Source organism: Heloderma suspectum, chromosome 13 (assembly GCF_057233095.1).
Source record: "Heloderma suspectum isolate Gila_16-S chromosome 13, 16-S_ref, whole genome shotgun sequence".
NCBI classification, from domain to species: Eukaryota; Metazoa; Chordata; class Lepidosauria; order Squamata; family Helodermatidae; genus Heloderma; species Heloderma suspectum.
In genome coordinates, this window is record NC_139470.1 from 28,518,450 (window position 1) to 28,542,293 (window position 23,844).

At 50.6% G+C, this 23,844-nt stretch overlaps 1 protein-coding gene across 2 annotated transcripts; it reads left to right on the forward strand.

Moving 5' to 3' along the window:
• Positions 1-2,894: 2,894 nt before the first annotated feature.
• On the forward strand, positions 2,895-14,004 carry LOC146336270 (group 3 secretory phospholipase A2-like). 2 transcript variants are annotated; one of them, XM_084819544.1, is made up of 5 exons: positions 2,895-3,429; positions 8,721-8,853; positions 10,054-10,188; positions 10,598-10,761; positions 13,614-14,004. In XM_084819544.1, the coding sequence occupies exons 1-4, from the start codon at positions 2,937-2,939 to the stop codon at positions 10,713-10,715; spliced, it is 879 nt and encodes a 292-aa protein (XP_084675670.1). In that variant the 5' UTR covers positions 2,895-2,936; the 3' UTR covers positions 10,716-10,761; positions 13,614-14,004. The 2 variants fall into 2 exon arrangements, with proteins under 2 accessions (XP_084675670.1, XP_084675672.1); XM_084819546.1 differs by having other exon boundaries at positions 13,786-14,004.
• Positions 14,005-23,844: the final 9,840 nt, after the last annotated feature.

Sequence of the window (23,844 nt, forward strand, 5' to 3'; positions counted from 1 at the left end):
TCCGTGAGATGCCCCAGCATCTCTTCATTTTTAGCACGAGCTGCTTTCCGTCAGTGCCCTAGTGGCAGGGTTTATTCTGGAGTGCAAAGCCCCCGCTTGCAGCTGCTTCACCCCAGGAAGACTGCAATTGGCACGATAAGGCTAGGACAGCAGAGGGCCTTGCACAGAAACAAAGCGCTGGACGTGACACCGCATCCTGGAGGGTACTCTTTCATTCTTTTATTTCATTTTATGATGTGGGGGGACCCAGAGTGCAGAGAACCAGGCAGTGGGGCAGCGAGGTCACTTTAGATCCTGCATTTAGTGGTCTTATGGGGGCCTTTCTCTCCCCAGCGCTGCCACCAACTAGGGGGAACTGCTCCTTCACTGGGCAGTGCCGCCTGCAGGGCTTCGTGTTTTTAGCAAATGCTTCTGTTTCAGGGCCTAAGGAGCTCTGTGCCACTATAACTCAAGAGTTTCCCAAGCCGACCCTTTCCCGCTGCACCGCTTGTTAGAATACGTTAAACCCTCCTTGTAGCTGGTCTACGAGGTTTCGGTGTGAGATGGGCACCAGCAGTAGAGGCAAGATGAATTATGCACAAGTTGGTTAAATAAAGGGATATTTTGTACTGAAGGGAATACCAATATTGAGCTTGGGATTTTCGAAGGACTGCTTAGTGACAATTCCTAAGGATTTAAGAGAGACTCCTGCTGATACAAATCTCTTAATGGTTCCTTTTACCGCTGGCCAAATTCCCATAACCTCCACCTCAGCCAATACACTCACAACCAGGTCCAGCTCTTGAGTACCCTCTTCCTCTGATTCCCAAAGCTTGTCCTGTCTGTCGTGTTTCTGGCTCCTTGGACCATTTACCGGGTTTTAATGCCTGCTTGTGTAACCTTCTTCTGGCAAGGCCTTAGCGTAGCTGCGTCAGGATACCTGACTGTATGACTGAGAAAGCTCAGTGCAAAGTTTCTTCCCCTGTCCTCCTAAGTTCAGAGAAAGAGCCCGCCTTGTTTCTGTCCGTTGGATGAACTTGCTGACCTGTCTTATGCGCCAGATGCTTTCCTTTCTGACCACGCTTCTCCTTCAGCTTCTTCTTCCTCGGTTCAACACCAGCCTGAACCTTGGGGACGTCATCCTTCTGGCTTTTCTTTAGACCACTCAGGATTGCAATTATAACTATAATACTCCAGTGAAGAAGATCTGACACACCCTTCTAAAGCAGTGTGTGAGATCCACAATGTTCTTTTAGTGGGCTTCTCTACACTATGCATGACTGGCAGTAGGGATGCTGTGTGCAGGTGGGCTTCCCAGGCCAGCCGCACCTGTGGCCACGTGTTGCAAGCCATGTCAGACGGGCTAGGCACTGCTGGGGTGTGTGTGTGTGTGTGTGTGTCAGGGTTGCCCGTAGCCCATGGGCTCCACTCGTGGGGGACAGGAGGTGCCACTGCCCCCCATGACATCATTCTGAGCACAGCAGCCGTGGCTTCTCACGCTGCACCTGCCCATCAGTTTCCGGCCCTACTGGCTCAGGACAGGAGAGGGGGTCACTCCATCAGACACGGGAAGGGGGGAAGCCCTTGTGTTTAAGCAGCACCACAGAGGGCGTCTTCGTCAGGCAACGCGGTAGCCGCAGGCGGCAGGACGGCCAGCCAGGCCCCTTCACGCCGGAGCAGCTCCATTGGAGCGCAGCAAGAGCACCGTGTGCGGCGCATGCCTGCCCCATGGGCTCTCTCTGGCCTGCAGTTCCCCACAACCCAGGCAGGCGAGGCCCGGACTGGGGAGGCCAGTAAATCAGACCTGGGGATGGCGGCAGGAATTCCATCGGGCCCCACGGAGAGTGGCTGCAATACACATGGTGGCATGCGGCCCCGAAGGGGCTTTTAGGCCCTCGCGCGGGAACTCTGGAGTTCTCTGCCACAGCATGTAGTCATGGCCACCCGTTGGGGTGGCTGTAAAGGGGACAGACACATTCCTGGAGGAGACGTCCATCAACGGCTAGCAGTCCTGAGGGCCACACGCTACCTCCAGCCCCAGAGGCAGTGAGCCTCTGCGCACCGGCTGCTGGGGAACGTGGGCGGGGGGTGCTGCTGTGCTGCCGGTGGGCCCCCATCGACAGCTGGCTGGCCGCTGTGTGAACAGAGTGCTGGACGGGATGGACCCTGGGTCCGGTCCAGCAGGGCTCTCCCTGCGTTCTTGCCTTGACTATTGCCAGCTGATGTGAAAAGCGGCTGATGCCAACGCGAGAAGGGCAGCGCGTCGCGCGGGCTCCTCCACAGCCCCCCACCTGAACAAGCGCGCACATTCGCCTCCCATGTCCCCCACGGACTCCCCTGCCGCGCGCCAGCCTCGTGCCTCTCGGGCGCACGGACAACGGCCCGCAACGCTGGGCTGCGGCCGAAGCGCGCGGAGGGCGCCAGGCGGGGGCGGCTGTGCTTGAGCGCGTCCGCCAACCTCGCACGGCGGAGGAAGTCCTCCCAGGACGGCGGCGGGAGGCTGTCAGCGCTGGATGCGGGCAGCATGCGACGAGACGCGCGCTGCGGTATCCGGCGGCCGCTGTGCTGCCTTGCGCGCCCGCCGCTCTTCTTCGCCGCGCGTTCCTCGGCGCGCTCTTGCCCCTCGCGCCAAACAACGTTCGCGGGACTTCGCGAAGCTTCTTGAGCGGAACGCCATCCTGCATCGGTGCCGCTCAGTCCCGGGATCTTCCCTCCTCCGCGCGCGCTCCTGGGCACCCTCGACGGCGATGCCAGCGCGGCGGCGGAGCGCGCTACGCGCGCCAGCGGCGACCGCGGACTGCTGCGCAGGTTCGCCCCCCGGAAACATGCGGCGGGCCCCCCCGCCTCGCCCTCCCGTGATTGGCTCCGAGGCCGATCCCCGCGCGTGAAAAGCGCGGCCGCGGGAGGGCAGCGCCACTCGTCCCGCGGCTCCGGGCGTGCGCGCGTGGCGGGCGCAGATGGCACCCGCGCGGCCCCTGCTGCTCCTGGCGGCCGCCCTGGCGCTGCCCCGCGGCTCCGGCGCGTGGAGCGAGGCCGACACCGCCTGCCACACGGTGGCCCAGGGCGAGGACGGCGGCGGCGCGGTGCTCAGCTTCCTGTGGCAGCGCCCCGGCGGGCTGGCGCCGGTGCTGGTGCAGAGCGTCTGGGACGCCGGCGGGAAGCTGCTGGCGTGCGCGCTGCGGGACCAGCCGGCCCACACCCAATGGTACGCCGCGACGTGCGACCAGCGGCAGGCGCTCGTCGTCTCGGCGGCGGAGAAGCAGCGCTTCTTGGCCACTCTGGAGGCGCAGAAGGGCGTCTGCGGGGGGCTCAAGGCCGCCAGGGGGGCTCCGGCGCCGGGGCCCCTGCGGGAGGACGCGGAGGACGAGCGGGACCGACGGGGCGCCTTCATCATGCCCGGGACGCTCTGGTGCGGAGCGGGGAACGCGGCGAGCGACTACTCTCAGCTGGGTAAGTGGGCGCGTCAGAGCGGCGCCCTGCGCGGCAGCGGGGCGCAAGAGCAGCGCCCGCGCCCGGGTGGTGAGGGGGGAAGACGGGGCTCACGCGACGCGGCAGCCCGCGCGCAAGGTTGCGCGCGCGTGGTGCTGAGCTGCGGGTCGCTGCAGAACCGTGGGCGCTGTGTTGCGTGCATCCAGCCGCGCCGCCAGCTCACGGCTCGTTAGCCACAGAAGACCCACCTTTCACAGCAGCGAAGGGACCCATGCCGCAAGAGCACGGGAAGGGCCGTGCTGGACCAGACCAAGAGTCTATCTCGTCCAGCTTTCTGTTCGCACAGTGGCCCACCACCTGCCACGGGAAACCCGCAAGCCGGACCCGAGTGCAGCAGCACCCTCCCGCCCATGTCGCCCAGCAACTGGTGCACATAGGCTCACCGCCCCTGGTCCTGGAGGCGGCACAGAGCCGTCCGGAGTAGAAGCCATTGATAGCCCTTTCCTCCGAGAATTCGTCCAGTCGCCTTTTAAAGCCCTACAAATTGGTGGCCACCGTTACATCTTCTGGAAGTGAATTCCTGTGTGCTGTGTGAAGGAGTATTATTTATTTATTTATTATTAAACTTATTAATCGCCCATCTGGCTGGTCACCCCGCCACTCTGTGCGATGTACAACACACCATAAAACAATTTAAAACAATAAAATTCTACCATAATTTTTTTTTTAAATACCCTAACCCACCCCAAATGCCTGCCTGAACAACTACGTTTTTAATGCACGACGGAAGCTCATTAAAGAGGGGGCATGACAGAGTTCCCTAGGGAGGGAGTTCCACAGAGTGGGGGCCACCACAGAAAAGGCCCTCTCCTTCGTCCCCACCAGTCTAGCTGTCCTGGCTGATGGGACAGAGAGAAGGCCATCCGAGGCTGATCTTGTTAAGCGGCCTGTCTGGTGTTGCTGGAGGCGCTCCTTAAGATAGGCTGGGCTGGAACCATATAGGGTTTTAAAGGTCAAAACCAACACCTTGAATTTGGCCCGGAAAACAACTGGTAACCAGTGCAACTCCTTCAGCACTGGAGTGATGTGATCTCGCCGGCGGCTGCCTTTAATCAGGCGAGCCGCCGTGTTCTGTACCAGCTGCAGCTTCCGAACCGTCTTCAAGGGTAACCCCACGTAGAGCGCATTACAGTAGTCTAAACGAGAGGAGCCCAGGGCATGTACTACCGATGGGAGCAGATGGTCGGGAAGGAAGGGGCGCAGCTGCCGTATCAGATGGAGTTGATACAGCGCTGTCCGGCTCACAGCTGACACCTGAGCCTCCATGGACAGCTGGGAGTCCAAAATGACCCCCAGGCTGCGGACCTGGTCTTTCAAGGGTAGCCATACCCCATTCAACACCAGGTCAACATCCCCCAGCCTCCTCTTGTCTCCCACCAAAAGTACCTCCGTCTTGTCAGGGTTCAGCTTCAGCTTATTCCTCCCCATCCAGCCACTCACCATCTCCAGACATTTGGACAGGGATTCTACGGCCAACCTTGGTGAAGATTGGAATGAGAGGTAGAGCTGCATGTCATCCGCATATTGATGACACTGCACCCCAAACCTCCTGATGATAGCCCCCAGCGGCTTCACATAGATGTTAAATAGCATCGGGGAGAGGATGGAACCCTCTGGCACCCCACAAGTAAGTGGCCACGGGTCCGAAACCTCCTCTCCCAGTGCTACCCTCTGGTACCTGCCAGAGAGGAAGGACCGGAACCACCGCAATACAGTGTCTCCAATGCCCAACCCCTCCAGGCGGTCCAGGAGGATACCGTGGTCAATGGTATCAAAAGCCGCTGAGAGGTCGAGGAGAACAAGGAAGGAGCATTCACCCCTATCCAGAGCCCTCCTCATATCATCCACCAAGGCGACCAAGGCCGTTTCTGTCCCATGCCCAGGCCTGAAGCCCGACTGAAATGGGTCTAGATAATCAGTTTCTTCCAAGTGTGCCTTCAACTGCACCGCCACCACCCGCTCAATCACCTTGCCCAAAAATGGCAGATTTGAGACTGGGCGAAAGTTGTTCAGAACTTGAGGATCCAAGGAGGGCTTCTTTAAGAGCGGTCTTATCACTGCCTCCTTGAGGGCTGATGGCATCACTCCCTCCTCAAGGGAGGCGTTCACCACCGCCTTGATCCCCTCACCCAGCCTCCCTCTGCAGCTCATAATGAGCCAAGATGGGCAAGGATCAAGTAAGCAGGTGGTCGGCCGTACCAATGAAAGCACCTTGTCCACTTCATCAGGAGGAAGAAGCTGGAACCGATCCCACAAAACTGGTTTGCCACAGGCCGCCTCTTGCTCACTAACTGTATCCACAGTGTGCAAAGTAACACACCTAATCTGATCAATTTTATCTGCAAAGTGCCTTGCCAAAGCCTCACAGGAGGCCTTAGAATGCTCCAGTGGTTCCGGAGCCACAGGACCGACCAGGCTCCGGACCACTTGGAACAGCCTCCTGGGGCAGCACTCTGCAGACGCGATGGAGGCAGCATAATATTCCTTTTTTGCTGCCCTCACTGCCACGTGATAGGCTGAAGATACAGCTCTAGCCCGTGTCTGATCGTCTTTGGAGCGAGACTTCCGCCACCGGCGCTCTAGCCGTCTCACCTCCTGTTTCAGAGCTCGTAACCGCGGATTGAACCATGGTGCAGTCCGAGCCCTGTTCAGGGGGAGAGGGCGTTTCGGAGCCACCCGATCTAATGCCCCAGTGATTGCGGCATTCCAGCCACCCACCAGGGTCTCGACCGAGTGGCCGTTGGCATGCCCCAGAGAATCCCCAAGCGCGTTCAGGAATCCATTTGGATCCATAAGACGCCTGGGGCGGACCATTTTAATGGGTCCTCCACCCCTGCGGAGGGGTTGTGGAAGCGAGAAGTCCAACATCACCAGATAGTGATCTGACCATGACAAGGGGGTGGTGGATATACCCCCGACTTCCAGATCACTCCCCGCTTCTCCAGAAACAAACACAAGGTCTAGTGCATGACCGACTACATGGGTGGGCCCAGTTAGAATATGGTGCAGCTCCCAGGAGGCCATGGTCTCCATGAAGTCCCGAGGTGCTCCTGTGAGGATGGCCTCCGAATGTACGTTGAAGTCCCCCAACACCAGTAAGTTAGGGGACTGTACACGCACATCAGAGACCACCTCAAGCACCTCGGCCAGGGAGTCAGTCGTGCAGCGGGGTGGACGGTACACGAGCAGAATCCCCAGACTGCCCTTCGGGCCCAACCTCCAGTACATGCACTCAGCAACCGTGGTCTCCTGGAGAGGGGGTCTGGTGAAGACCAAGGACTCTCGGTAGATAACAGCCACTCCCCCTCCCCGATCCCCAGCCCTCGGCTGCTGTGCATACGAAAATCCGGCTGGACACATGGCTGCAAGGGTTGGAGCAGCAGCCTCGGCCAGCCAGGTCTCCGTAATACATGCCAGGTCTGCACCCTCATCCAGGATCATGTCATGGATGAGGGAGGTTTTCTGGGTAACAGACCTGGCATTGCAGAGCAGCAAACGAAGGCCAGAAGATGGGGTCACGCCTCCCCCAGCCATCCTTTGGCTCTGGCCAGGGCCGGAGCAGGGGACAGATACTACACATCTCTCCCTTGTTCCCCTTACCTGGCATGGCCTGCCCCTAGCGCTCCGCCAGCGCCTGCCGCCCAGCCTCGGTATGTTCTGGCCCCCAACACTCCCCGCAATGCCTCCATCAGGTGGACACATGCCCCCTCGCTCCTGCCTATCAGGCAGGCTACCCATCCCTAAAAACACAACAAAATTCCCCCCAACAAAATAAAACAAACAAAACAATTAAAATCCCCTTAAAAATGCCAGGCAGGAGTCCACAGGGAAGGCCTGGTGGTGGTGGTGGCGGCGGTGGCGGCGGTGGCGGCAGCAGCAGCAGCAGGCCCAGCAGCAGCAAGCACGCCTCTTCCCCGGTGGTGGTGGTGGCTTCTCCTGCAGGCCCTGGCTCTCCCAGGCCACCTCAGCCAGCCAGCTTATGTAGCCCCTCCAGGGAGGGGCAGGTGGAGCAGCACAACTGGCTCAGTACCTGGGGGCCTGGTCCTGCAGGGACTGGCGGTCTGCCAGGCAGAAGTCCACAGGGAAGGCCTGGTGGTGGTGGCAGCGGCGGCAGCAGCAGGCCCAGTGGCGGCAAGCACGCCTCTTCCCCGGTGTACTTCCCTTTATCTGCTCCCCTTAAGAGGGTTTAAGTTAAGCCAAGCCTGTGCTCTGGAGTCTGTTTCAAATGCCAGGGTGCAGTCCTGGAGTGCAAATGGGAGTGTGGGGACATGCAAAATGCTTTTCCTGTACCACTTTTCCTGCAATGCTGAGTCAATACATATATCAAGGATTATGATTCCCTGGGGAGGCGGTGGGCTCTCCCACACTGGAGGCGTTCAAGACGAGGCTGGACAGCCACCTGTCAGGGATGCTCTGACCTGGATTCCTGCACTGAGCGGGGGGTTGGACTCGATGGCCTTGTGGGCCCCTTCCAGCCCTACTTCTATGATTCTATGATTATTGGGGTGAAGGAGCAGCCAGACTTCGTTCTGAGACGGGGTGGAGTCGATATTGCTTGTAAGGGACTCCCTCTGCTCCGGAGACGCTGCGTCTGTGCCAGATATCTCCAGGGTGGACAGCAATCTTGCACCTCAAGATTCGGTAGTTGCTTTGTCAACTGCAGCAATTGCCAAGTGAGACGCAAAACTGCTTAGTGTAGACCAATATGATGGACTCCTTGCTCCCGTGGTGTCCACAATCCGGGGTTGTTTCCTGGCCAGATCACCCCTTCTTTCCCTATTCTGCCCCATGATCATGAACTCGGGAAGCTGCTTAGAAGTCTGAGCATTGGTCCAGGCAGCCCTGTGTCGTTGCTGGGGACACTGGGGACATAAGTGAGGGCACTGTACACGTAAAGCATTTCTTGGCCACTGAGCTGCAGGTTCTCCCTGAATGTTCTGGTACGGGTAACTTGGGGTTGGATGGGAGTCGAACTCTCAGCGCCACAGACTTAGGCCAAGCCTAAACAAACGAGGGCTGCATGGAATTACTGGTAAACATTAAAACTATATTGGCAGCCTATGCATAGAAGCTGTAGGTGGGACACGAGAGAGTTGGAAGGCTGCAGCCATGAGGGTTCCTGCACCAAACCCATTCCTGTCTGATCCTGTAATGCTCACTGCCACATCCACATCGGGCCTTTGTGCGGACATCTGGTGCCATCTGGGTGGGGGCAGTGGTCCTCAGCCTGATGCTGACTCCATCTGTTACAGGGACTGAGAAGGACACAGACATGTGCTGTCGAGACCATGACCACTGTGAGAATTGGATCTCTGCCCTGGAATACAAGCATGGGATGCGCAATTACTACCCATCCACCATCTCTCACTGCGATTGTGATAACCAGTGAGTACAGCATGGTGGTACCTTCTCGTGGTTTACTGATCTATCTAGATAGTAATGCCCAAATTTGGGTCCCAGATGTTGTTGCACTACAAGTCCAATAATACTGGCCAGCATGGCCAATGGTTGGGGATAATGGGAGTTATAGTCCAACAACATTTGGGGACCTAAGGTTGGGAAACACTTACCTAGGTGTATGGTTCACACTTTAGGGTGTGAGAAGCCAGATTCTGACCCTGGATGAGGCCTCTCGGGGCGGGGGGTGAGGCCATTGCACGGTGGTAGCCAAAGGGCCCAGCTCCAGTCTGTGACATTGCCAGTTAAAGGGATCTCTGTTCACTTGTCTGGGGAAGACCTCTGCTCAAGATCAGTTTTAGAGTCGCTGTCAGTCAAATACTGGCTAGATGGTATGAAGGCATCTGTGTTGGCTGTGTGGGGAGAGACGGGGAATAATTGCTAGATTTGGGCAGCCTTGTACTGTAGCTTTGTCAGCTACCTGTTACAATGGTTGGACTAAATGAGCGCAGTGAGCTCCCGGATTCCTGCACTGAGCAGGGGGTTGGACTCGATGGCCTTGTAGGCCCCTTCCAACCCTTCTGTTCTATGATTCTATGATTCTTTCCACATGTCTGAACTGAAGGAAGGACTGTTGCCTGGATTAGCCCTTTCTTCTCTGATGGTGCTCTATGAGCCTTCAGATGGATGCTATGGGCAGCTGCCTTTATTACATGTGGGTGTTTCAGATGAGGGATGTTAGTTGGTTCCCTGGGTTGGGGAAGCTACCGTCTGCCAAGCGCATCATCATTGCCTCGTTGCAGTGAAATACTGAACTATCGGGCTTAGGAAACATTGGGGCCTGAAATATTGGGCTTGGTATGGGGATCCCCAGCTCAGATTCCCGTGTGAAAGTGGTATTCCATGGGTGGGGGGCTTTGAGCCATCCTCACTCAGCCTGACCTACCTTTTAGCTCTGTCATGAGGCTAAACCACACCACTCTGAGATCCTTGGAGATGGGTGAAACATGGCATCTGAATAAAGCCTCCAGCAGTCTTGAGAGGGAGGCTAGCCCGTGATGACGTGACTTGCAAGAATGCTTTCGGGCTACGCAGGAGTCTGTCCCCTGGTCTCTGAGGGCTCCAGGTTCTCTGCAGCTGCCTGCCCCCACCCCGCAGCTAATATGCTTCCTCTGGCTCTCTTCTCAGGTTCAGGAGCTGCCTGATGAAACTCAAAGATGGCACTGCCGACTATGTTGGCCAGACTTACTTCAACGTGCTGAAAATCCCGTGCTTTGAGCTGGAGGAAGGCGAGGGCTGCGTGGATTGGAACTTCTGGCTAGAGTGAGTGATCGGCCTCGGTGAGCTTTTCTGGCTTTCTCCTAGATGGTGGCATGTCAGGCCAGCTCAGCCCGGTAGGCACTCCAGGTGGCTGCCTGGGCACCATGAAAAAGGCACATTCCCCACCCTGATTCAATATATTTTATTAAATATATATCCTGTTCTTCTATTTAAACAAAAATTATAATACACTAATATATAGCACAGACACAGAGAGACAGGCATGCTTGCTCACAGCAGAGAGAGAGGGTCCAGTGGGGACAGAGAGAAAAACAGAAAGCCTGCCTCAGACAGACAGACAGACAGACAGACAAGCCTCTGTCAGGCCCTGTTAGCCCTTGCTTGACGGATGTGGGAGCAGAGGGTTAAAAGGCAAGTGGAGCACCTGGTCTTATCCTCCTTCCCTTACTAGGTGTACAGAGAGTAAGATCATGCCTGTGGCTAAATTGGTTTCTGCGGCCCCATATCAAGCCCAAGCTGAAACACAGAGTGGCGAGGGCAGGAAGCGCAGCCGGAAGAAACGGAAGTGACTGGGACAAACCCACCTGGACGTAGCTGGGCAGAGGGGCCGCCTCGGTGAGTGAAACACTGTCACGTGTCGGTGGTGGGGAGGAGAAGCATGTGGTTGTTTTAGGAGCCCAGGCACAGAAATAATCGTGCATGTTGTGGAGAGATGGAAACCTTCTCAGTCTCTCAGTGCTTGAACCTCGGTTCTCCTGGTGACAGTCGTTGTTGGCTCCAAACCTTGAAGGTTACCCTTTACACAAGGCACAGTTAACTCAGGGCAGCTTTTCCCAACCTGGTGCCCTCTTGACGTTTGAGGTTTTTTAATGCATTTTCTATTGTGAAATTTCAACAACAGTGGAAAATAATAGCTACATGGATTTGAATATATGGTGGCTTAGTGGTTAAGACGCTGAACTGCAGACTGGAAGGTCGGCAGGACAGCAGTTCGAGACCCGAGTGCTGTGTGACGGAGTGAGCTCCCGTCTTCAGTCCCAGCTCCTGCCAACCTAGCAGTTCGAAAGCAAGAAATTGCAAGTAGATAAATAGGTACCGCTTCGGCGGGAAAGGTAACAGCGTTCTGTGCACCTGGGTGTTCAGTCATGCTCACCATATGACCATGGAAGTGTCTTCGGACAGCGCTGGCTCTTCAGCTTAGAAATGGAGATGAGCACCACACCCTAGAGTTGGACACGACTGGTTGGGGACACCTTTACCTTTTTTATTTTAATGAATGCATATGCAGTGTGTGTGTGTGTGTGTACGTGTGTGTGTGTGTGTGTATATATATATATATATGAAAATACAGCTTTCTAAGAGTCATACATAAATTTCAACGCAAGCAGACCAAATATCCAAAAAAGTATCCATTTGCACCACCCATTCAGATGTCGAAAGCATTGTTAGGTCTTCAGTTTATTGCATTACAGGAGGTGAGCATTTGTCCTTCCAGTGTGGTAAGATCAGTCTTTTAGCTGTCAGAAGGGTGCAGATAATCCATTTCTGCTGACCATACATTAATTTCCAGGAAGCAGGTAGATAATGTAAAAGAGCATGTACATCAGAAAATATGGGTATGGGGATCCCCAGCTCCAATACATGGTTTTTCCATACAATAACCTCCTCTGAGAAAGGAACAACTATTGCACATTGCCAAAAGATATGCTGAAAAGAAGCATTCGCTGCATTGCACAACCAACTGTGAGCTAAACAGTCAAACCCTTATTAAAGAGTCATTGTGGTGGCCAATAAACAAAAAACAAAAGTTTTTGCTGAATAGGATGAAGCCAAAGATCCATAGACACATCAGGTACAGACACCAAGGTGGTGATCCATTGGTTAGGCAAAATGGGATCAGCTGGTTCCTTATTCCATTCCTGCTTAACACCCTGTGTATCATATTTATTCACCAACTGTAAGTATTTATAGACATGGATCATAGGTTGCTTTGCCTGACCAGCTCAATAAGTGCCTCCAATAATAAGGGAGATGCTGAAGCTGTAAAAGTGACGAAGTCAAATCTAGATACTGGCAAATGCTGCATTTGCAAGAATTGCCATTCAGCTGTAGCTGACAAATCATATCTAACACAAGGGTAGACAATGACAGAAACTCATTACTAGCACCCACCAGTTGATCCAAAGTGAAAATTGCCTTATCTGACCATATCCACCAGAACGTCTTACCAATTTTTAGGTCTGGATGGCCCCACAAAATCAATTTAGCATGAGAAACTGGATCAAAATGTAATCGACATGACATTGGATGTCACACATCTCTATCAACCCTAACTTTGGGAGGAATCCTATCCATTCTAGTACGGCTAGAACTGAATACTAAGGCTGTGCAGAGACCCCCCAGTCCGACTCGGAAGCCGCTTTGTGGCTTCCGAGTTGGGCCCGATCTGGCTTGGGCAGATCCAGGGGGGCCCTGACCCGCCTCGGCCCTGAACCCAAAGCGGGTCCCCCCCGCTGCCCCCATGCAACCCCCCAGATCCTTACCTGGGCCTCCGCTGCCTCTGCTGCTGCCGCCTCCTGAGGCCTGGACACTCTGCGACTGGTCTTCTTCCAGGGAGTCGCCATTTAAAAAATGGCAGCTCCCTGCAATAGGAGTCAACACGCATCCAGGCCTCAGGAGATGGCAGCAGAGGCGGTGCATCGGCAAGCGGGAGCAGCCCACTGCCACCCACCGCTCCCTGCTCCTCCTGAGGCTTGGGCCTGCGGCAACTCTTCTTGGAGTCACCATTTTAAAAATGGCAGCTTCCTGGAGTAAGACCAGTTGCTGCGCGTCCAGGCCTCAGGAGGTGGTAGCAGCGGCAGTGCAGAGGCGGTGTGACAGAGGCGGGGTGGTGGCAGCAGCACGGCGGCAGAGGTGCGATGGCGGTGGGGTGGCAGTGAGGAGAAGGCAGCTCAGGTAAGGACCTGGAGGTGCCGGGGGGGGGGCTGGGCTGGGGGTCGAAGCGCACCAAGCCCCCAACCTGCTCCAGGCCTTTTTGTGTCCTTGCCGCTTCACCTCGGAAGGGGCAGAAGGTGGCCCAAAGCAGCCCGCTTTGGCTCGGGGTTTGGGCCTCGGGCCGAAGGGGTGCAGAGCCCTACCGAATACCATCCGTTTAGAGAGAGGACCCGGAGAAGAATATTTCACAACTTGTGAAGGGAGAAAGTCCAATGTAATTGGAGAAGACCAATATGTCTGCGTTAATTAACAAGATAGGCCAATAATTGCTGCAATAGGTATGATCCCTGCCAGGCTTAGGAGTCACAGTAATATAGGCATCATTTCACGAAGAAGAGAGGGAGCTGGATTCAAACATACCATTATAAAGATGATGCAGTTTGGAAATAACAGCTTGGAAATGTTTCATACCTTTCAATTGATTGATTGATTGATTGATTGCATTTATACCCCGCCTTTTTTCCTCTTTCAAGGAACCCAAGGTGGCTTACATTATCCTCCTCCTCTCCATTTTATCCTCACAACAACAACCCTGTAAGGTGGGTTGGGCTGAGAATCTGTGACTGGCCCAAAGTCACCCAGTGAGCTTCCATGGCCGACTGGTCATACTCCTAATTGCTTTTCATAATTTCCTCCATATGCAAGGGAGATGAAAGAAATAGCCATTGTGAAGAACCTAGACATGGAACATCAACATGAGGAGAAAAAAGCATCCGGGTCCTGCTCTGATATTTCACTGCTCGAACTATACAAATCAAAATAAAGCATTTAGAAATTGTAAATTGCTGTCTGTGGGAGAGGTGTATATCTTATTACTTTCCTCTTTAATAGCTGAAATAAATACTCTATGCTTTTGCTGCTTGAGATGATGTGCCAGAATCTTACCTGAATGCTCACCATTTCCCCAATTTACCTATCATGAACAGGTTATGGCAAATTCTTCCTACTGTCAAAGAATACTATTCAACTCATCCTTAATATTCGGCGAATCCTGATGAAGTTGGGGGCTGGGCAAGCGTCTAACTGGGTGAAAAGAAGTTTCAACTTGTTGTTCAGAGCCAATTGCTGCATTGTTTTGATTTTTTTAAATGGGATGCATTGGCAATAATTTGGCCCAGTATAAAAGCTTTACAGGCCTCCCACTTATTGACACAAGAGCCAGCTTAACCTCATTAATTTCAAAATACTCAAGTAGCTTAGTGGAGATCTGTGATTTGAACAGCTCGTCATTAAGAACAGAAATGTTAAAGCACTGCAGACCAGGGGACCTGGGCAAGTCTGAAAACTGCAACTTCAAGCAAATTCAGGTGTGGTCTGAAACTACCAGCAAATCAGTTTAGAAGCATTAATTTGGTGTGACTTTTTCACACATTGCATAGTTAAACTATGGAATTTGCCTCTACAAAATGCAGTGATGGCCATCAATTTGGATGCCTTTAAAAGGGGATTGGACAAATTCATGGAGGATAAAGAGCTGAATGGATACTAGGCCTGATGGCTCTGTGCTATTTCCAGTATCAGAGGCTGTGTGCCTGTGTATATCAGTTGCTGGGGAGCTTTGGTGGGAGGGTGCTGTTGCACTCATGTCCTTCCTGTGGGTTTCCCATGGCAGCTAGGTGGCCACTGTATGAACAGAATGCTGGACCAGATGGACCCTTTGTGTCTCATCTTATATTCTTAAAGATGTAGAAATCCAAACATAATCTAATCGAAAACATTTCTGATGGATGGGTGAAATAAAGGCGCAGTCATAGAATCATAGAATAGTAGGGTTTGAAGGGGCCCACAAGGCCATCGAGTCCAACCCCCTGCTCAATGCAGGAATCCAAGTCAGATGCAGGAATCCAAGTCAGTCTGTCTCACTGGGATGCAAAATTCGCCAAACATCCATCAAACTGAATTCAGCCATAGAGGTCTGAAGGATAAATCTAACCACAGTTTGCCTCCTGGGAGCAGAACTATTCCTGTCCAGCAGTGGATCTAAACCCTTGTTAAAGTCCCTGCCCACAATTAAATAATCTAAGTGACACCAGTCAGTTTACTAAAACATTCATAAAACATAACCAGAGAATCATTATTAGGCCATACACAGCAATCATAACAATGACCTTATCAAGACACCCAGAATCAAAAATTGACCGGCAGAATCAAAAACCACCTGTTGAACTGGGAAAGAAATCGCTTGTATCTGTTACCTAGACCTCCCCAACTCAATCCGTTCTCAAAATATGTTTGCCCGCTGCCGCCAAATGGGATTCTTGTTACCCACACACACACCTGCATTGAGTGTGTGAACTTAGAGAGGACTCTCTCCTGCTTGTTAAATTCCACAATCCCTTAACATTCCATGAGATCACATTAAACATAAAAAGAAAAAAATAAGTGAAATAAGCATACTGCTCGTCTCCCAACATACAGCAATTTTACCAGTTTTACACAACGTACCTACATTTAAGTGATACATCATATAAACCATGGAATTAATACATTGCAATCCAAAAAATTCAAGAACATTCAAACTAATATGTATTTGGCTAAAACTTACAAAACAACAAAAATAAAGAATAAAACAATTGAAAATAAAACAATTAACAAACTAGGTTTCTTTCATAATACCTAGATCCCCCACCAAAAGAAAACCTCAAAGGTACAATAAAGAGGATGTAAGAAGACAAAATGGACAAAGGATCATGCACCGCAACAGAGAGAACAGCTCTAATAGCACCCAATAATAGTCTTCAAAAACATGTAGGAAGGAAGCCAGTCTAGAAAGCACATGGTCTGTGATGTCTATATACTAGTGCCCAGAGCATGGGAAACAAAGAGAATGAACTTGAATTCTTAATATGGGAGGGAAATTATGACTTGATAGGTGTAACTGAGACTTGGTGGGATGACTCTCATGACTGGAATACAGCAATTGAAGGATATAACCTGTTCAAAAAGAACAAAAGGAACAGAAAGGGAGATGGGGTTGCACTATATGTGAAAAGTACATATCTCTGCACAGAAATACAGGAGGATGAGCTTGGTAGCCTCATCGAGAGCATCTGGATCAAAATAAATGGAGCAAAGAATAAAAGGAACCTGGTGGTTGGAGTCTACCACCAGCCACCCAATCAAGGAGAAGATGAGGATGAAACTTTTGAAAAGCAAATAGCCAATATTTCAAGGAAGCATGATGTAGTAGTAATGGGGGACGTCAATTTCCTGAATATTTGTTGGAGACAAATTCTGCAAAACATGTCCCTTCCAAGAGATTCCTGGCTTGTGTTGCTGATAACTTCCTCCTACAGAAAGTGGAGGAAGGAACTAGAGGATCGGCTATCCTTGACTTGATCGTAGCCAACAGAGATGACTTAGTGGATAAAGTAGCAGTTACAGGAACTCTGGAGGAAAGTGACCATGTTATACTTGAGTTCTTGGTTCTAAAGGAAGCAAAAGCCGAGTGTAGCCAAACGCGTACCCTGGATTTTAGGAAAGCCAGTTTTAATAAACTCAGAACAATGATCAGTAAGGTCCCATGGCAAGCGACTCTAATGAGAAAAGGAGTCCAAGATGGGTGGGAGTTTTTAAAAAGGAAATTGTAAAGGCACCAGCCTAAAATCCTGCATTTAAAATGGGGCTTTCTCCTTCCATTTTAAATGCAGGATCACAACGACTCCTTTTCACCCGCTTCCTTTCCCCCCTCCCCTTTCCCCCTCCTTCTCCCCATATCTCAGTCTTCCATTATCTTTCATTGATCTTGCTCCTCTTTCTTGCTGTTTTTCCTCTTTTCACGGAAGGAACTCAAGCGGAACACAACAGGGTAATTTGATAGCTCATTATCTGCGATCTACTTAAAAACGGAACAAAGGGCTTTTAGTGCAGGAGATGCCCTGGAGGTTCAAGGCATCATATAAAGAGCCTGCAAACTTCCGTGAAGGAGCAATCTCAATCGCAGAATAAAAGCTCTGTGTGAAGAAAGCCACAAACAATTCCAACAAGAAAAAAAGGTGGAAGACAACAGAAGAAGCCAATGTGGCTCCACAAAGAGCTTAGAGATTACCTGAAAATAAAAAAGGACATAAATAGGAAGTGGAAGGAAGGCCAAGCTACAGTGGAAGAGTACAGGTAGGTAGCACAGAATTGTAGGGATGGTGTCAGCAAGGCTAAAGCTGAGAACGAGCTGAGGTTAGCGAGGGATGCTAAAAACAACAAAAAGGTGTTCTTTAGATATGTGCATAGTAAAAGACAGAGGAAATAAATGGTGGTTCAACTATTAAATAAGGATGGCAAAATAATAACAGATGACAGAAATTCTCAATTCCTACTTTGGCTCAGTCTTCTCCCCCCCCCGGGGGGGGGGGAAGGCGTACAGGCTGAAGGGACAGGATTGCAGCTTGAGATTGATGGGCATATGATCAAGGAACACCTAATTACTTTGAGTTCAAATCTCTGGGGAGAGAAGAACTACATCCTAGAGTAATGAACTGGCAGAAGAACTCTCAAAACCACTGTCTGTTGTCATTGAGAAATCATGGAGGTTGGGGGAAGTGCCAGATGACTGGAGGAGGGCTAATGTTGTCCCTCTCTTCAAAAAGGGCAAAAAGGAGGAACCTGGGAACTATAGACTAGTCAGTCTGACATCAATCCCTGGGAAAATCCTGGAGCAGATGATAAAGGAATCAGTCTGTAAGCACCTTGAAAACAATGCAGTGATTCCTCGAAGCCAACATGGATTTGTCAAGAACAAATCCTGCCAGACTAATCTGATCTCATTTTTTGATCAGGTCACCTCCCTTGTGGACTGTGGGAATGCTGTGGACATAATAACCCTTGACTTCAGCAAAGCTTTCAACAAAGTGCCCCAAGATATCCTGATGAGCAAACTAGCTCAAGGTGGGCTAGATGAAAAAACTATCAGGTGGATCCACAGTCGGCTTCTGAATCGGACTCAAAGAGTGCTGATCAATGGGACCTTCTCAAACTGGGGAGAGGTAACCAGCGGGGTAATGCAGGGCTCAGTCCTGGGCCCAGTGCTGTTCAACACTTTTATTAATGACTTGGATGAGGAGGTGCAGGGAATTCTTACCAGATCTGCAGATGACACAAAATTGGGCAGGATAGATAATACCCTGGAAGGCGGAAACAAAATTCAAAGTCATCTGGGTAGACTGGAGCACTGGGCAGAAAACAACAGAATGACATTTCATAGGGATAAATGCCAAGTTCTGCACCTAGGAAAAAGAAACCAAATGCACAGTTACAAGATGGGGGATACGTGGCTCAACAACACTACAAGTGAGAAGGATCTTGGAACTGTTGTTGATCACAAGCTGAATATGAGCCAACAATGTGATATGGCTGCAAAAAAGGCAAATGCACTTTTGGGCTGCGTTAATAGAAGCATAGCTTCCAAATCCTGGGAAGTACTAGTCCCCCTCTACTCAGCACTGGTTAGGCCTCATCTGGAGTACTGTGTCCAGTTCTGGGCACCACACTTTAAGAAGGATGCAGACAAACTGGAGAGGGTTCAGAGGAGGGCAACAAAGATGATCAGGGGACTGGAAACAAAGCCCTATGAAGAGAGACTGAAAGAACTGGGCATGTTTAGCCTTGAGAAGAGAAGACTGAGGGGAGATATGATAGCACTCTTCAAGTACTTGAAAGGTTGTCACAGAGAAGAAGGCCAGGATCTCTTCTTGATCATCCCAGAGTGCAGGACACGGAATAATGGGCTCAAGTTACAGGAAGCCAGATTCCGGCTGAACATCAGGAAAAACTTCCTGAGTGTCAGAGCAATACGACAATGGAACCAATTACCTGGGGAGGTGGTGGGCTCTCCCACACTGGAGGCCTTCAAGACGAGGCTGGACAGCCATTTGTCGGGGATGCTCTGACTTGGATTCCTGCATTGAGCAGGGGGTTGGACTCGATGGCCTTGTAGGCCCCTTCCAACCCTACTATTCTATGATTCTATGATTCTATGGAGTACTGTGTCCAGTTCTGGGCACCACACTTTAAGAAGGATGCAGACAAACTGGAGAGGGTTCAGAGGAGGGCAGTGAAGATGATCAGGGGACTGGAAATGGAGCCGTATGAGCAGAGACTGAAAGAATTGCGCAGGTTTAGCCTTGAGAAGAGAAGACTGAGGGGAGATAGGATAGCGCTCTTCAAGTCTTTGAAAGGTTGTCACAGAGAGGAAGGCCAGGATCTCTTCTCGATCATCCCAGAGTGCAGGACACGGGATAATGGGCTCAAGTTACAGGAAGCCAGATTCCAGCTGAACGTCAGGAAAAACTTCCTGACTGTTAGAGCAATATGACAATGGAACCTATTACCTAGGGAGGCGGTTGGATCTCCCACACTGGAGGCGTTCAAGATGAGGCTGCACAGCCATGTGTCAGGGATGCTCTGACTTGGATTCCTTCATTGAGCAGGGGGTTGGCCTCGATGGCCTCGTAGGCCCCTTCGAACCCTACTATTCTATGATTCTATGAACTCGCCTTAGTAAATTGCCTTCCTCAATCTGAGACCTCCGCAGTGTAGTCCGGATAAAGCATAATCTTATCGTTGCCAGAACCCCATGAAGCTCCTTCCCTCCCTGTCTGTACGAAGCAGATATTCTTTAATTGAAGGCAATAAAAACTGAACAATAACAGGCCAGGAACATGATGGCCTTGTTCAATATCAAGCTGAAACTCTGGTAGCAGTGCCAATAATTCACACAGTAAGAGCAGAGGGTATTTCCAAATAGCGCCAGAAAGAGTGAAGCGGCTGGGCCAAAGCCGAAAGGACACTCAGCTGTGGATGTGTCTGGTGGTGAAAAGAAAATCTGATGCTGTAAAGAACAATTTTGTTTAGGAACCTGGAATGTCAGATCAATGAATCAAGGTAAGTTGGAGGTGGTCAAACATGAGATGGCAAGATTGAACATCGACATCTTGGGAATCAGCGAACTAAAATGGACAGGCATGGGCGAATTTAATTCAGGTGACCATCATATCTACTATTGTGGGCAAGAATCCCTTAAAAGAAATGGAGTAGCACTCATAGTCAACAAAAGGGTGGGAAAAGCAGTACTGGGGTACAATCTTAAAAATGATAGAATGATCTCAGTACAAATCCAAGGCAAACCATTCAACATCACAGTAATTCAAGTCTATGCCCCAACCACTGAGGCCGAAGAAGCTGAGGTTGATCGGTTCTTTGAAGACCTACAACACCTTCTAGAACTAACACCAAAAAAAGATGTCCTCTTCATCATAGGGGATTGGAATGCTAAAGTAGGAAGTCAAGAAATCACCGGGATAACAGGCAAGCATGGCCTTGGTGTACAAAATGAAGCAGGACAAAGGCTAATAGAGTTTTGCCAAGAGAACACACTGATCATAGCAAACACTCTTTTCCAACAGCACAAGAGGCAACTCTACACATGGACATCACCAGATGGTCAATATCAAAATCAGATTGATTATGTCCTTTGCAGTCAAAGATGGAGAAGCTCTATACAGTCAGTAAAAACAAGATCTGGAGCTGACTGTGGCTCAGATCATGAGCTTCTTGTTGCAAAATTTCAGCTTAAATTGAAGAATGTAGGGAAAACCACTAAACCATTCAGGTATGACCTAAATCATATCCCTTATGAATACACAGTGGAGGTGAGGAATAGATTTCAGGGATTAGACCTGATAGACAGAGTGCCTGAGGAACTATGGACGGAGGTCCATAACATTGTTCAGGAGGCAGCAACTCAATCCATTCCAAAGAAAAAGAAATGCAAGAAAGCCAAGTGGCTGTCTGATGAGGCTTTACAAGTAGCTGAGGAAAGACGGGAAGCGAAAAGCAAGGGAGAAAGGGGAAGATATATCCACCTGAATGCAGAGTTCCAGAGAATAGCAAGGAGAGACAAGAAGGCCTTCTTAAATGAACAATGCAAAGAAATAGAGGAAAACAACAGAATGGGAAAGACTAGAGATCTCTTCAAGAAAATCGGAGATCTCGAGGGAACGTTTTGTGCAAAGACAGGCATGATCAAGGACAAAGAAGGCAGGGACCTAACAGAAGTAGATGAGATTAAGAAGAGGTGGAAAGAATACACAGAAGAACTATACAGGAAAGATCTGAATGTCCCTGATAGTCATGATAGTGCGGTCACTGAACTTGAGCCGGACATCCTCGAGAGTGAAGTCAAGTGGGCCTTAGGAAGCATTACTAACAACAAAACCAGCGGAGATGACAGTATTCCAGCTGAGCTATTTAAAATACTAAAAAATGATGCTGTTAAAGTGCTGCATTCAATATGCCAACAAATTTGGAACACTCAACAATGGCCGCAAGACTGGAAAAGGTCAGTTTACATTCCAATTCCAGAGAAGGGCAACGCCAAAGAGTGTTCAAACTACCGCACAATTGCGCTCATTTCACATGCCAGCAAGGTGATGCTCAAAATCCTACAAGGTAGGCTTCAGCAGTATGCGAACCGAGAACTACCGGAAGTACAAGCTGGGTTTCGAAGAGGCAGAGGAACTAGAGATCAAATGGCCAACATTCGCTGGATCATGGAGAAAGCAAGAAAATTCCAGAAAAACATCTATTTCTGCTTCATTGACTACGCGAAAGCCTTTGATTGTGTGGATCACAACAAACTGTGGCAAATTCTTAAAGTGATGGGAGTACCAGACCACCTTACCTGTCTCCTGAGAAACCTGTACGAGGGTCAAGAAGCAACAGTAAGAACCAGACATGGAACAACCGATTGTTTCAAAATTGGGAAAGGAGTACGACAAGGCTGCATATTGTCACCCTGCTTATTTAACTTATATGCAGAGTACATCATGAGAAATGCTGGGTTGGATGAATCAGAGGTCGGAATTAAGATTGCTGGGAGAATTATCAACAACCTCTGATATGCAGACGATACCACCCTAATGGCAGAAAGCGAAGAGGATCTCAAGAGCCTCTTGTTGAGGGTGAAAGAGGAGAGTGCAAAAGCTGGTTTGAAACTCCACATTAAAAAAACTAAGATCATGGCATCTGGCCCCATCACTTCCTGGCATATAGAAGGGGAAGAAATGGAAGCAGTGACAGATTTTACTTTCTTGGGCTCCGAGATCACTGCAGACGGTGACTGTAGCCATGAAATTAAAAGACGCTTGCTCCTTGGGAGGAAAGCTATGGCCAACCTAGACAGCATAGTAAGAAGCAGAGACATCACCTTGCCGACAAAGGTCCATCTAATCAAAGCTATGGTTTTCCCAGTAGTAATGTATGGCTGTGAGAGCTGGACTATAAGGAAGGCTGAGCGCCGAAGAATTGATGCTTTCGAACTGTGGTGCTGGAGAAGACTCTTAGAGTCCCCTGGACTGCAAGGAGGTCAAATCAGTCCATCCTAAAGGAAATCAACCCTGAGTGCTCATTGGAAGGACAGATACTGAAGCTGAAGCTCCAATATTTTGGCCACCTAATGCGAAGAGAAAACTCCCTGGAAAAGACCCTGATGCTGGGAAAGACTGAAGGCAAAAGGAGAAGGGGACGGCAGAGGATGAGATGGCTAGATAGCATCACCGATGAAATGAATATGAACTTGAGCACACTCCGGGAGAGAGCGCAGGACAGGAAGGCCTGGCGTGCTATGGTCCATGGGGTCACGAAGAGTCGGACACAACTGAACGACTGAACAACAATGTATCCATAAACTCTGCTACACCTGTGTAGACTCTTCCCAAAGCCCAAGGACACGCAAGTTAGCTGTCCCAGTAAAGGTTTCCAGTTGAAAGACACAAGTACATATTACACGGTGAGAAGCTGCCACTGTTCTCTCGTGAGCTGTAGCCCACTCCTCCAGCGTAGTAACTTTTGATTCCATTTGTTGAAGACAGACATTGACAGCATCAAGAGATCCATGGAGAGATTTAATAGAATCCTAGGTCAGCTGCCTTTGCTCGAGTTGCTTAGACTGCTGAGATAACTTTTTTTTTTTAATCTCAGCATATTTTATCTCTGCATATTTTTCTGCAAGGCAGCAATATCTCCCCCTTCAGGGTCCACTTTGGAAACTGTAGCTGGAGGAGTTAATGGAACTCCAGACCCTTTCTTCGCCTTTGGTGTAGCCATGATCAAACTCATCCCCCTACCAAAAGCACAGCAAGCAGATGTATAAACAAAACTAAGACAAGGCTAAAGCAAAATGCCCAGATAAGACAATGCTTTTGAGTAGTAATCAGGATTTTAAAAGCTGAAAATCTGGGGAGGTAAAAGGTGCATCTGATCACCTTGCCATCTTAACTAGAAATCCATGCTCTCCTGATGTTGTGGACTTCAGCTCCCATCAGCCTCAGCCAACATGGGCAATGGTCAGGATCTCTGGGAGTTGTAGTCCAAAACATGTGGAGGCCACCAGGTTGGGGCATTTAGTGCCCCCAAATGTGACAACGGCCACTGGCTTAGATCCCTTTAAAAGGGGTTTGCAGTCCAGCAAATCTGGAGAACATAACCTTTGGGAAGGCTGCTCTACACACAGAGGCAGTATACCTTAGGGACGTTGTTACATTAGGCAGTATGTATTACAAACAAACAAACAACCTGTGAACATCGGATGCTGGTTGCTCTCATGCCCAGCGCCTGGGCTGGACTAGACACGAGCCTTGGTCTGGCCCGGAGGGCAAGGGGGTTGCCCTGTGCAGGCCTTTGACTTCCTCTGGGGTCCCGGATGCTCCCCCT

Excerpts from the sequence above, each read along its gene's own strand:
- LOC146336270 (XM_084819544.1), top strand. The coding sequence starts at position 2,937 with ATGGCACCCGCGCGGCCCCTGCTGCTCCTGGCGGCCGCCCTGGCGCTG. Across the intron at positions 8,854-10,053 it reads CACTGCGATTGTGATAACCA|GTTCAGGAGCTGCCTGATGA; the intron begins GTGAGTACAGCA and ends CTCTCTTCTCAG. Across the intron at positions 10,189-10,597 it reads GATTGGAACTTCTGGCTAGA|GTGTACAGAGAGTAAGATCA; the intron begins GTGAGTGATCGG and ends TTCCCTTACTAG.